Below are 14973 nucleotides of genomic sequence, written 5' to 3'. Positions count from 1 at the left end.
CCAGAGGTTTATGATTTAGCTTCTTCATTTTCATTAAAAAAAACCCATTTGCATCTCAGGAAAATGAGGCACTGCCTATTTGTTTTTCTGTTTTTTCTTCAACTAAGGTCTTGTACCTCTTTTAAACTGTCAAAACAAAATGGAAATGTCGTAAAGCACTTTGTCTTCAAGACGGGGGGAGGTGAATTGTTACCAGATATTCTGTAGGCTGGAACCCTTTGTCTGAAATGCATGTGACTCATACCGGCTCAGCATGAAGGAAAGGCAGCACCTGTTCAGGGACGATCTGGTTGGTTGTGGATAATTTGTTTGCTTCTAACCAGGACATAACTCGAGGCCCTGAAAAACACATACATGCAAGACATTCTTTTTGTTCGCTTTTTGTATTTCTAGGTCAAAAGATGTTTATTGAAGTCTTTCTCCTGTTGCCTAAGCCCCCAAATTAACTTCAAAATGCAGCGAGAATGGAGTTGAAGCTTCTCAGACACCCCCACCTCCCCCTCACACCTGTTTTGTACTCTCCAAGATGAATGATGCCTGAGAGGTGACGGTAAAAGAAACCTGAGTTTGGCAAACATTTAGATAAATGGTGCTCCTGTGTGTTGCTATGCCAACCCGGAAGGCCTCCATTTCAGTACTTGCTCACGCTCCATTGCAGAGGCAAAACTCCACTATCAATGGAAACTGAATCTTGCACTTCTTTATAACGCTCGGTACCACGTTTGCACGGAGCTGTGACGGCCCCACGTTGATCTTCAACTCCTAGGAGCAAAGACGTCGACGGAGGTATATATTCAGTTTCTCCCCGTCTGAAATGTTTGGCCTCCTTTCAAGCCACCTTCTGGTTGGTTTCTTTCCGTTGTCCCAGCTGCGGCCTAAACTCAGCTCAAACTTTTGGAATGTGTCCGTGGTCTCTAGCAGCACCTTTGTCATCCTGGTGTCCAATTTAAAATCCTCCCAGCCCTCAGGCAAAGCCTGAATAGTGACTCGGGATCATGTCTAACAGAGATAACGCTTCATTGACAGGCATATGACCCCCTCCTCCCCCACTCTCCAGAAACTATCCCTTGACCTGTAGATAGTAGCTGGTTTTCCATTGTGTCCTTAACTGTTAACCTGAGTACTGGGATTACACTGTATGTGGGGTGTGTTTCTACTGATTTCCTGCATTCCATTAACAGCCACTGCCTGTTATGTTAAACAGCTTACTGTTGCACTATAATTGAAAGCCAAGTTGAAGAGACAAGTTGCCTGCATGCTTGCTGAAAAAAGTGGAGCCAGTGCTGTTATTAAAAAGAGTGATTGGGCAGAACCACATCATTATGGCAAGCTAGTATGTTGTGACTCAAGAATGTTGCAGTTGACAGGTGTTTTGTTAGATATTTCTTTTTATTAGTGATCTTGTTGAGCAAAAGAATCTGGCTTGATAGGAGGGTACTGTTTGTTGCAAAGAAAAAAGTGGAGACAACCTGCTGAATACCCTCCGGGCGTTAACTGCTGGCAGTTATTGGGGAAACAGGCTTTGACATGGCAGGGGCAATTATAGTGCATTCTTACTCTTTAACGTTGATGTCCATGCTTTTAGGTTTTCTGCCAGATCCTCCAACGGAGAATAGCGTCATCTCATTTTTTGTGTTAACCTTGGAAACCGTTGTAGTTTTTCTCCCTTTTGACGAAGAATAAAAGATTCCTGTGTTACAATGACAAGCTCGTGCAGGTCACCGTTTTGGAATGTCCTTTTTAAGGTATGAATGGAACTTGAGTGTCAGTTGTGAAATTACTATGAGGCGTGTCAGACTAATGCGTGAGAACAGAGAAAGATGGAGGCATCATCCATGTTTTGTTCCGTTTTCCACATTACATATATTTAGTTTATCGGGGGGGGGAGTGGATGGAGGAATTTAAACCTGCTACCTGGTCGGGGGAAGTGTTAAATATTTCCCACACCACCTCTATTGTCTGGAAAGTTGTATTTAATTTAAAGGGTTCTGAAATGGCTACACACACAGAAAAAATGTGCAAGTGCTTGTAGAGTGCCCACTGAAAAGCCAACACCAAGTGGCTTGAGCAGTAATACAAATTGATATAATGAATGTGCAGTGTTTTTGGAATGTGAACCATACAGGTAAGGACTTACAAAGGGGAGAGGCTGCGTATTGGCCATCTCAATCCAGCTTTCAAATTAAAGCAGTGGAAGTATTCCAGATTAACATTCACCAATTCTGCAATCTTGTGTTAGCTTCCAACTACCGCTATCTTTTTAGCCACCCACTCAACAATCAAGCAGCTTGGGTTTTTTCAAGGGTAATTCATCATGTGTGTCTTCACCTTGCCAAATAAAAATGAGAATTTCACTAGGGGGTAGAGAAAACAAGGACAAATGAATAATACAGAGTGCTTTACTGCATCGTGTTAATCAGCCTGTAAAATATAGGAATGGAGAGTGCTGATGAAGAACATGCGGTCTATGGAGGAAGTTGAGAGGACCTTCAGGAAGTTATGGATATGCCACAGGGAATTGGAGAGGATGTTTGCACATTTATGAAGTCAATTATTTCACCACTTGAGGCTCTGTGGCAGCCCTTGACTTGAGTGCTTGAACCCTGCATAGGTTAATTAGCCTTCTAGTGCCATCAGACATATGAAGCAGCTTGGCCTACCCAGACCGATGACTTCTGTTCAGAATTTACTGAAGACCTGTGTTGTGCCTTCAGTAATCAAACAGCACTTTAGACTTGGCTGTTTCAGTATGTAATTGCAAAGGCAGCAGGCTGAAGTTCATTTTTTCACAGAGGTTTAGTAAACACTGTTAAAAATCAGTTTATTGAAATTGATATTAAAGCCCATATTTAACAGGCTGATATTGGTTGCAGTGGCGACATAGTTATATATAACCGTTTGGCGTCTGCCAAATCTGCAATTTCCCTCACGGGATCAATAAAGTATCTATCTAAAGTTTTGAGTTTGCTATGGAGTACCACAAAAGATTAAGCGGAAAACAGAAATCTGCTTTAAAACGCAATGGCCGCAGACAGTTCTCTTTGGTGAATCTGAATAGCCAAACTATATGATCTCTTCAACAGTTTCTGCTGTCTGTATGTATAGTTTTTCCCAGTTATCTATTGAACCCGTTTTATTTTTCCCTTTAGCATACTGGCACAAATCAGAATTTGGTGCGCTCGCCAAACAAGTGGACATCCCAGATGCCGACTTAATGCAAACGTTTGTCTCCTTCACGCAAAGAGCCTACGTCATGCTCTTCTGATTGAGCTGTTATTCTGAGCTTGGCGTTATTAGGAATGACCCATTACCCCCCCCCCCCAACCCCAAAGATGAGTTTTTATTCTTATTGTCTCCCAGGCTGCCTCTTCATTTCCTGTCAGGACTGCAAGCAGTTTGTCAAATGAGAGCGCGACTTGGAGAAAGGCAGTAGATATCGAAGAAAAAGAATTTTCACTTCTATCCACTGCGAGAGGCACAGAACAAAAGCGCTTTTGATGGGGCATTTGCACAGCGTCGTAATTTCTGTTCCCCATCAATGAGATGATTATATCCCTGCTTACACTTCCTTGACACAACCTGCTGAACGGGCTACTCCATTCAAGACTGCGAAGAACAAAACCTGAAATGTCTGCTGATAGATCTGCAGACCTGCCACTTAATACAGTGTGATAGACATAATTATAGTCTTCAAAATGCAAAATTGTATGCAGAATTCAGAAACCTCTTATTTTTATACCTGATCTTGAGTAGAATGTGTCAAAGTTCTTTTCATCATTACATTATTTTTATCCAAAAAGAAATCTCATTAATTCTTGATCAGTTTTGGAAGCCTGGAAGCCTTTTTTGTTTCAAGTTATTTCAGATCTTTACCCAATCAGGCTTGCTCAACTATCAATGGAATCGGGGAAAAGATGGGCCACACTTGTATGAGTGAAATGAGCTTTCCAGCTCCCACTGGAGTACAAACAAGCATTTTGTCTGTCAATATCGAAGGTTGTCAGTGTGGGGCATTTATTGATATTTCATATTGATGTGCATATGGTAAATGAGTTGTATTTTATAGGGTACAATTGTTCTACAAGTGCTGAGAATATGATACTACCATACATCTGGTAGCATTACCAGTGATACCAGCTGAACTCTTAAGGTTGATGACAGTGGGCTCTTGCAGATGGTACAGCTATGTGTTTTAACTCTCGCCACCTGATACACACAAGCTCTGGCACAAATGCCACAAGCCCTTTGTTCAGTCTGCCCCTGGGCTTTTAACCCTGGGCCCACAGGGAGCAAACTGAGCCAGCTCTGGCTGTTTAAAAATGCTGGACTAAAAGGAAGGATTACGCTGAGCTAAAGGGATCAGATTCAAAGCTCTGTTCTTTAAAATTAGGCACTCTTCCCTAAGAATTTTACAACCAGGAAGAACAAACGTCATTCAAAACTTGTTTATCTGCCAAGGCACTTATTATTCGGAGTTTATTGTTATTCTGATGAACAGATCTTAATATAGAACATGTCTTGGGCCATGGTATGATGTGCTGTCTTTTTAAAGTGGAATGTGGGAGTATGTTTTTTTTTTTTAAAACCTTGTCTTTTCGAATCAAAACGGAAGAAAATGGTTTGGATTTTAGCACCGTCAGACCTAATTATGTTGTTGAAACCTTTTTCAAGGAGGGGAGAAATGAAAACTTGCACTTACAGACCAATCAATTTCGGTTGTGTAACTAAAAACTAAAAAAAAAAAAACTATAACCGTAAGAATGAAAAATCTTTCCGTTTTGCCCCCTTGATACTGCAAATCGAAGTAAATGATATGCTCAATGAATCTTTTCCATTTTAACAATTAACTAGTTCAGCAAAAGGCTCACTTTCTAAGGGATTAGTATTGACTCGGGAACCACAGATTATTCTTGATGTGCCTAATCTCGATACTATGAATTTTCATGAAGCAAGCTTGAAATGATACACTGAGGTTTCCATAATATTTTATAGATATTTTACTCTGAGTCTGTGAGAAGGAGTTTGAATAAATGTCAAGGCATAATAAGTGACTGAATAATACTTAGGAGATCCAAGGGAATACACAATCTAAAGTGGGGGGGAAACTGAATGATTATCCTGGTGGGTTTTATAATGCTCTGATATTGCATTTTCACTTTTGCCAAGAGTGGTTTAAAGGAGTGAATGTCTACAAAAGTACTGAGCAGGCCAGATGTAGGTGCATTACTTGACTATTGTTGCTTGCACCATTGAAAACATGGTTACAGGCTGCAGCTTCAAGCCTTTTATAGCTGCTGTCTCCCTGTGTTGCTGTGCTTTTTAATTCAAGGTCACCTTCGGCTCTACCTTACTTTTAAATAAGTTGCTTCTTTGCAAATTCAAGTGGTTTTAAGTCTTTATCTACTTGAACTGAAATTCAGGTTTCATTCTGAAGTATTTTAGTGCTCTATTAATTTAAAGTGGCCATACCTTTTCCTTATGATGTCCAGCTGTAAAGGAGATGTACTGTGGAAAAAGACCAAGTGGAATACCACTAGTCAAGAGCCACAGCTTCCTCTCCTTTTAATAATCCTGGTGTTTTTTGGTTAATATTTTTTAAAAATAAGTTATTACTGTAAACAGACAATGAACATTCGAGGCATGCGACATAATGCAATAATGTTTCCTTGTAAAGGAAATGCAGAAGGAGCTGGCCCGAGGCGTGTTCTGAATTCGTTCCTGTCCTTACAAGGACCGGTAATGCAAAATGTCGCTTTTATCTAATGCAGTAATTCATAACACAATTTCACATCACGAATATTGAGAAAATGCTCTCCTAATAACTCAGGCCATTATAGGCTTTACTCTGCTTGATTAATTCCATCAAAACCTGATTCTGGGATGCGTCTCATTCATCCTAATTGATTTTAGGCATATCTTATTAAGCTTCCAGGATAGCCTGAGATGGCTGTTCAGTTCTACAATGGTTACCCTTTTGCTCGGCATCTCTGAATTAGCAACTGCTGAAAAGAAGAAAGTGGCTAATCAAGAACTATGGTGTATTCTATTGTGAGCCAAGCAGGACATTTCATACGCTTCAATTGTGTGTTCTTGCAAGCCTGGGAAGGTGTATATTTTATTTTTAAAGTGAATTTTTAATGCGAGCCCACAGTTGCTCCCTCCTCAACCTTGTGGCTAATTTGGTACAAAATTTGCCTATAAAAGCGACCAGCCTTTCATGTTGCAGACACCTAAGCCATCATTACAACGAAAAAGAAACTTGTTTTCCTTGGTTATACTTGCTAAGACGAGGCATGCTTTTGATCATTCAGGTGATGTGATGTGCTGGAAAAGAAATTATAGTTTCCCCAGTGAATACATATTTGATTTGTCTCTGAGGTGGGAGCAATGGAAAAAGGGCACATCCAGGGAAAGCTAATGTGGAAATGTGAAGATTTCCACATTAATTGGTCATGATGAGACCATTGGACTTCTATGTGTCATCCTAGATATCCACTAGGCTGATATGCAGCAGCCTTTTTAAGTTTGATATCAGTCGTTCGGTAGGCATACAATGTAATTGACATTTTAAATAGGGAGCAGATCTTTGTTTTTATTTTGGGAAGGTAGAGGTTTACCACACTGGTTCTGGGACGGCTGCATCCATCTGATCCACTTGCCTAACTTGCGTTTTCAGACAAAAGTGGCTTCAGCACAAGCAATCCCACGAGGAATTAGCCTGCACGCCCTCAGGAGGACAGCAGCTTGCTGTCGGCTAACACGTTGAGAGCTGAAAAAACAGAATCTCTCTTGTGAGGGAGAGAGTGCGTGGGGTGATGGTGGAGCACGTGGGGATGTCGTCGTGAACTCTTGACTGTTGCAGTGTTCAAGACAGCTGCTGGGGCAGTAGAACTGAGATGATGCAGGGAGGACTCGAACACCATGATGTCCCTGGCGCAAATTGAGCTCTAAAGTATCTCGGGTTTAACTCATAAACTTCCGTGATCCAATGTCAGTTGCAGTGGAGTGTCAATAAAGGGCACTGTGGTGCATGTAACGGCACAAGACCTTGTCCTTGCCTCAGTTAACACTAGTCTTGTGTCTTGGCATTGCCAAGTGTGATGGGATGTCTTTTTTTAAGGCGGCATGTTCCTCTGCACACACTTGAATTCCCCTTCGGGATGATTCTGCGTAGTGCATTTTCCAGCCCTCTCTCAAGGACATGCTTGGCATTCCTTACAGAGGCAGAGACTAGGAGTGCGTCTGAAACATTAATGCGCAGCTCAAAATATACAACCAAGCGCGTTGGAGTCATTTTATCTTCTAGGTGCTGGTCCCGAAGCATATGAGTGTGCATATAACAGATTTTTTTTTATTTCAGCTATTTTTTACCTTTTCCTCTTTTTTGATTGTACAACAGGCAGGATTGCTCTAAGACTTGTCCAATTTATTGCTCTGTATGTTTATCCTATAAAATTACTGTGCATCATTCCTAGTCACAGCAGCTCAATATCCCTTTTATATCAAGCTTATCTGCCTGTCTGCCTGCCATAATGGAACAGGAACATAGAGGCCCTGCAATACCCACAGATCTATTGCTTTTGATGTGAAGTCGAATACTGGTTTGTTTGCACTGGTACAATGTCTTCCTTTCATGCAGTTTGGTTGCAAAGAATTGAACAATAGAGAAGGGACCATATGGTTAAATACACAGTCAGAGAAATGTGTAAATATGTGCTGTATTTTTTCAAACTTCCATCTTGTTGTATTTGCAAAGGGTGGCAACCGGTGGCATTATTATTTTTTAGAGCTCAAAATCCAAATTGTGCGATAAATGGAAAATACAGGGGTGCTTGTGTGGTTGGGATTCTGGAGACACAGGCCTACAGGAGGAACTGGAATTAATTTGAAATGTTCAGTCCCACAAGTTAGCTGCTTTATACATTTCTTTTGTGGTGCATTTTAGAATAAAACGGATTTAATCAGCATGTCCCTATATACCTGTTCTGACATTGGTAAAGTCTTGTTGTCTTTGGCCTTTAATTGCATAATGATCGATTTTAGTTTCTCTGGCATAAGAGATCCAATAACAGCCCTCTGCCCTCCATAGACCCGAGATTAATGGGTGTGGACAGGATGATTGGAGCTGGAATGTAAATTGACCAGGAAGCGGAGTACATGTTTTTTTTTCCCTCAAGATCTCAAGTTAGAAATATCTTTAAGGTGTGCACAGTCCAGTATATACCATGTCAAATACTACTGTTCTTTTTTCCTAGACAAGAAGAGTACAATATATAGTTTTTCATGACTGTAGGAATAAAACATCAAACGATTCAACAGGGTATGCACTGTGGCCTGAAAGAGGCAAATGAGCTGCTTTTTGTTGTCGCTTAACTACAGTTACACAATGAAAGGCTTGAATTTTTGTTTTCATGTTCTAATACGACTGTTTTCCACCACCTGCACTCCTGGGAAAAGAGCAGCTGCTTTCCAGGTGGTAGCCTTTCAGCCTCTCTGTTGTCATGGTGCTCTGCACGTACGGGATAGGTAGCATGTGGTGTTTGTGCTCGCTTAACACACAAAGCCTCGTCGCCTGCTTTCAGCCAGACTGGCACAGAAACACGCCGTGCCAACCTGGCCGAGGGTATTTGAGGTGACAGCCGTTGACATCCTCCTCGTCTGTGGAGGTGAGGGGGGGCTGGCTTGTTAAATTCCGGCGTCCATTGATTTAAAGTGGAATCCAAGAGGAACAACTTGCCTGGGTTATACTTTCCGTTCTTTCGTTTATTTAACCCCCCTGTCCCCTCTGTTGTCCTCCGTAGTGAATGATGCTCATTTTATGGGCTCTTAATCAATACTGTGCTGATTTGGACATTTGAATGAATTCCTACCACCCCACACGAAAAGAACTTATCAGAAATGCACTGGATGATTTATTAGTCTCTGTGTACATTTGGTTACACAGAGTATTTCCATAAATTTGTTCCACAGATTTTGTTTAGCGCTGAATTCTTTAATATGCCATTAGCTACTTGTTTTGTATAATCAAATGACATTTATTCCTAATATGTTGAAAAATAAATAGTTCTGGAAGCTTGTAGGATCCTCCTTGTCGACAATGATGTTTGATATTTTTTAAGGTTTTCTGTATCAGTGATGAAAACCCATTATATTCTTTTTTTTATCCACCTAGAGCAAATTCTGTGCATTTGGTGCAGAAGCTTTCTACTTTACTGTTGCCAAACCATCTAGGGGCCTGCCTTATGATTTGTAAAGGCACTCAGGTTATGTCAGGTGTTGCTACCTGGGGCAGGCTGGGGAAAAACGATCTCCACGGTGGCGTCAGTTGGAATGTGGTGAATGATTTGCGTCCTTGAGTCAATCCTCCCTCTGGCTCGGTGTTAAAAATACAAATTTTGCTGTGGGTGTGGAGGCCCAGAGCTGCGGAGGCACTCGTCCGCAGACACGTGAACACCCTGACGAGACGAGACGAGGTGATGATGGCATCTCCTGCTTCGCAGTGCAGTCGTCCTGCCCAGCCTGACAGCAACATGACAACCAATGCGTTTTGTAAGGAATTTGGCTCGGCTGATCTCTATCAGTACTGTGTTCTTAACGGCTCTAGCTTGGCTGCTGTACAGTACAAAGGCGTAGTGTTTATGGGAGTGTACGCCATTAAACACCTGTTTCAGGTGCACATCGCCTCCCCTTCTCTCGTTTTCAACAGCCTCTTCCGTTCTCTTCATGGTTTTGAGTGAATGCTGTTGTTCGCCTTTCTGTTTCTTTTAACTCAAGTCGTCTCATGTCCCAGCAGTCTTTGCATCACTGTTTTCACCACACATTTTGAAATCTAAACACTTGAGCAAGATCTATTTTAAGGGTCAGTTTTAGGATAAATTATTTTTGTGAACGAGGATTTTAATTTATACGTATTGGATTTAACTTGACTTTTATGGTGCAGTTTAGCAAGAATCATTTGTTAAACCAGACACTTTAGAGATTGTGTATAAACCTCTCTGCTAAACATGTGACTGTGCGCTGTGTAATTATTCAAGACTCTTCAATTCCTCTTAGTGCAGTTTCAGATCAGACCAGTGTTGTTGGCATTGTGGAAACTGTGGTTCTAAACATTTTCTAACCTAAACTTTACATCAGTTTTAAAAAGCTGCTCGTGGAGGTATAAAATGAACTGAGTAAAATTCTCCAGCATAACTGTAAGCAAACCTGTTGCGAAATCTGTACTTTTTTTCCAGGATGCTTAAACCTTTTTTTGGGTGCTACTGTTGAGTGTTTAAATAGATAAGAGAGAATTGTTTTTTTCTGCGGGAAATAATTTTTGGGGCTTTAAATGTTAAATAAGATTTATTACCGGATGGCTTAATTATTCTGTGGGGAGAAACAAAAGCATTTTGAAAATGAGAAAAATGGATAACTGCAACAGCAGCTCCTTTTATCTTCCTTTTGTCCCCATTGTTTAATGAAGCATTTCTACCATTAAGCTTACTCTGCATGAAATCCAATTGTCCTGCACCACAGAGTTGGTTTCAAGTTACAGTAAATTCAAAATACTCATGTATGAATCTTTCTGGGAGGCTGTATTGGAGAGCTCTAAGAGATATAGAAAATGTTTAGTTTTGTGCCCACATACTAAAGTAAGCACATTTCCATCAATTTCCTAACTGCTTTGTCCTATACAGGGTTGCAGGAGATCCAGAGCAACTGTGTAAATTTAATTTGCTAGGGTTTAAAAAAGATCTTGAGAAAACTGCCTTGGAGAACACTGGTTCCTGTAAGCAGATTTCATGTGGATCATGTTTGTGGTTTAAACTTAGTCTGAAAACGTTGTAAGAAATCCATCGACTTGTACTACTGAGGATTAAGATATTCTGTCAGACATACGCCAGTCCAGGCCTGGGTACAGTCCTGTCTTTTTAATTTAAATTCAATTTTTTTAAATCTCATTTTCTTTCTTTATTTCAGGATGTAGTTCCGATAAGGTGACTGCTCTGTATGGAGAAACAATTGAGGTGCCATGCAGTATAGCTTCTCCCAAACCAAAGGACTTAATGTTTGTGAAATGGAAATTTGTAAGTATTTTTGTGGTGATCAATAATAACTTGAACTGCATATTAGTTGTGGGGGGTTTCCTGAGCAGTCTGCGGAGTTATGAGTCACAGATGAGAAACCAGTCTCTGCTATTACCCCAATACAAATGCATAGACTTTAAAAATACTTTTTCAAACCCTCTAGCAGAGAGTATTTTGTTACTATGAGAGGTCATGTTTCCTCAGATCGGCTGTGTGCCCACTATGAATGGAGCTGGTTCTTGTCATCATTCTGAAACCCCAGTAAAATACTGAATTAACTTCATGGTATGAATATGGTCATTCACGCGTTTTCCTTATTGCTCAGGAAACGCAGGATGCAGGTGAAGGGGACCTGCTGACCAAACAGGAGCAGAAGGACGGCGTTAAAATTCTGGCTATGGATGAGTACAAGGATCGAGTGAATGTTACTGAGAACTTCAGCCTGCGCATTACCAAGGCCACCTTGCAGGATGAGAAGACTTTCACCTGCTTGGTGGTTACCATGAATGACGCTAAAGAGCACTCCACCTCTGTCCGGGTGTACAGTAAGTGAGCGTTTTTTTCTGACGTCTGCTCTTTAGAGAATGAACATTTCTGTATTAACAGGAACATCATTGCCTTTGAACTTCTAATTGTCTCGTATTGCTTGAAGAATATTTCTGGTCCTACCCGTAAAGGTGGAGGCATGTGTAAATGTTTCCCCCCGTACATCAGATTATTAAAACTTGGTGAGATTTTCTATCGCAAAATATTGCCTTTCTACAGCATGATTTAATAGTGAAGCAAGGGGCTCTTTTTTCTTCTTTGGAAAGGTTTCTGATTTGCGTTTTGCGGGTTAATTGAATTCTGTTCTCAGTGGCTGATAAATGTGTAATTTTATATTTGCTATAAGAACATGTAGCGACGTACCAAACATTGCATGAGAAATATCGTATTTTATTGCTCCAGTCTTTTCTGAATTATCCCCGTTGCTTACTTTTTTACTTTCCTTGCAGAGTTGCCCTCCAAACCGCAGATCAAAGAAAAAGCCAAGCAACTGGAAAATGGAAAACTTACCTTGGTGAGCTGCATATATTACTGTTAACCTACTGTTGTCACACGGCTGTAGCTGATGGGTCTGTGAAAGTGAGAGAGAATGCACTGTAGCAGAATCCAAAAGAGTATTGGAATCTCTGTCACCGTATGTTTCATTTTCATGTCCTCCTATCAGTCCATTTTTTCACGAGATATTCTCATGGTTAGCATCATCCTCAAAAGGCCTTACACAATGCATCTGTCTGGTTATTAGCGGCGATGGAAAAACCATCTAGATTTCCAATCAAAGAATCAAGAAGTGAAACGAACAGCGCAAACCATTTACAATACAGATAAAGTGCTCAGGTCAAGGACAAGTGAAGACTTAATGTGTGCATTAATACAAATGGCTAAAGTGGGTTATAGTACTAAAAAGAATGGCTACCTAACAAGAGAATACCGCTTATCAGAAGGAGACTCGAACGCGAGATCAAATATCCCAGCAGTTAGAAGGAAGGTGGTGAGATCAGAGACAGCCACAAAACAGATGTTTTCAATTTAGATTTGACCAAGATATAGTGCAATACACAAGATGTCCTTGGGCTTTCTATTTTTAATACATCGTTTTCCTCAAAAATGCATTGTGTCTTTTATTAAATTTCTCTTTCATTATTGTTTGCCATTTAGCTTTATGTTGTGCTGCTTTCGAGGCAGATAAGGCTGCTGCAGTCCGAGTGCCGCCTTCTGCTCTGCTTCTGAGGGAAGGAGAAAAAAATGCCTCCTACTGAGGGGGAATCTCAGAAGCACCTTTGAATTTTGACACGCAGAGAAAGAACAGCAGACCTCCCTATAATGGAGGTTTTGAACTTGGCCGTCTCTGCCTGCGGTTTATATTAAACTGAAACTTTTCAGCTTTGAAAGGCCAGGACTTGGCTTGATATTTGCAGTTTAATTAAATGCAAGGGTTTGATTGAGATCGTGTTGCGGTAATTTATGGGTCCAGAAAAGAGTATAAAAATACAATAAACACTTATCAATGGGTGACATTGAAAAGTACATTGTAGAATTTCCTCAAAATATCTGTTGCTAAGTCACAAAACTTGTGATCTCTATATATTATGGCCCATTCCTTGTAGAGACCCTGGAGTTTATCTGATGCTGACACTGCAGCAGGTTCCTCACTCTGCTTTTCTACCCTTTTATGAATAGGCTCAGTTTCCTGTGCCACCCTTAAAACCTGGGCTAATGTATCATTCCAGCTGTGCATTAAAATGTCCGTGTTATTGCATTTCACCGATGGGAACATTCTTTCCTGTAGATGGTTCTCCACTCTCCAAAAGGAATTGCACTTGTGTTCAGTCATAGTGAACCTAATCTTGTCACATCTTTATTAATGCAGCTTCAGGTTTTCCTGTAATAGGGTTTTTGCAGATCCATTTGTCTTGGAGAGGATGAAAAGAATAATACACTGGCATGTTTTGCTGTTCGACTATATTGAGCATATAGTTTTACAGGGCTAGTTGAGAATTTTAGGAGGTAGTGTTCCTGTTTTATTGAAAATTAGCAGCCCTGTCATCATTAGTGAAGGTACCTGCTAGAATGAATCATGGTCTAGTCATCTTGGTGAGATCATTAAAGATATATTTTGTATTTAAGAACCTCTGGTTACCAATTCCCCTAACTAAGTGATGACATGTCAGTTTGGTGTTTTTTTTAATGGGTTTCCCATGTGGTGGTATTCATGGAGGAGAGAGATGGATTTTCAGCATCAGCTATAATTAAAAGACATTTATATGAATGTACAAGAAAGAAATCGACTGTTATCCTGAGGTTACCATTGCTATAGTGGTATAATACATGAGGAATATCACACAACTGTAGTATCTTAGAAAAAGGTAATGTTTGTCTTATTGCTTCTTTCATTATAAAGATGAAATATACGGATGGGAAAACAGAGGTAATGCACAGAATAAGACGGTGACATTTATGCCTCAAGCTCAGCAGAACCATTTTAAAAGAGGCAAGTTTTATTTTGTCAAAAACTTCAGTGCGGTGGGTTTTTCTCCCTCGTCGCCTGTCAGCCTGGTTATACTGCTGCCTCAGTGTCCGATTTCTTTTCCAGGTGGGCGACTGTGTCACAGAAGCTGGTAATCCTGCAGGGAACATCACGTGGTCAAAGAACGGGAGCCCTCTGGTCTCGGATGGAAAGTGTAAGTCAATCTGCTGCTCAGTAATGTTTCTTCAGGCATTGATTCCAAGAGCTTGGCCAGCAACTTCGTGTCTAACAAGCAGTGTGGAACCTCTACTGATAACCTTTTTCTGATTATCAGTACAAAGCATGAAAAAAATGTAACATTGCCGCTGCAATTCTTTTCATGAAGTACCGTCCGTGGAGTTGACGACAACATATTTTAAAAGGTGTGCATGGCATTGTACGAATTGTGTTTTTAATTTTGCTTTTTTCCCCCCTGTGTGTGTAGTAATTGTCATCACAAACGACGTGACCGTAGATCCCACGACAGGCCTCTCCAGCACTTCCTCCAAGCTGAAATACACAGCTTCAAAAAGCGATGTGGGAGCCCAGTTCACCTGCTCAGTACAGCACTCTCTGGGGCCTGATCAAGTGTCCAGTGCCGAGACCTTCGTCATTCACTGTGAGTAGCTTTCAGTAACCTCGCAGAAGCCTGGTGCACGGATTAGTAGACCAATCACGTGCTGTAGACTGTAGTTGAGAGCATAGTTGCTTCAGGTGTTCTTTAGATTGATTTAGTAGTTTCCTGTAGTGGTGGCGAGAATGTTCTGGCGATAAATTAGCTGACTGGTAACATCTTTCCTTACTTAAAACATTCTGTCTCTTATTCTGCTTTGAGGTATAATGATCGAGTAATGACAA

The 14973-nt window shown here is 40.8% G+C and overlaps 1 protein-coding gene and 1 long non-coding RNA gene across 3 annotated transcripts in view; both read left to right on the top strand.

The window, feature by feature from the left end:
* Nucleotides 1-14973, top strand: part of LOC148658048 (uncharacterized) — a 283796-nt gene that overhangs the window by 85245 nt on the left and 183578 nt on the right. The gene's annotated exons all lie outside the window — the stretch shown is intronic.
* alcama (activated leukocyte cell adhesion molecule a) overlaps nt 1-14973 on the top strand; it is a 56159-nt gene that overhangs the window by 31705 nt on the left and 9481 nt on the right. For both annotated transcript variants that reach the window (XM_088638950.1, XM_088638949.1), the window contains exons 2-6: nt 10960-11066; nt 11392-11611; nt 12062-12126; nt 14203-14290; nt 14561-14734. In XM_088638950.1, the coding sequence (XP_088495076.1) occupies nt 10960-11066; nt 11392-11611; nt 12062-12126; nt 14203-14290; nt 14561-14734 (654 nt within the window). The remainder of the gene's footprint in view (nt 1-10959; nt 11067-11391; nt 11612-12061; nt 12127-14202; nt 14291-14560; nt 14735-14973) is intronic.

The sequence above is a fragment of the Lepisosteus platostomus genome, chromosome 7, assembly GCF_059453375.1.
Source record: "Lepisosteus platostomus isolate fLepPlt1 chromosome 7, fLepPlt1.hap1, whole genome shotgun sequence".
NCBI classification, from domain to species: domain Eukaryota; kingdom Metazoa; phylum Chordata; class Actinopteri; order Semionotiformes; family Lepisosteidae; genus Lepisosteus; species Lepisosteus platostomus.
This window is presented reverse-complemented; position numbering and strand designations above follow the sequence as displayed.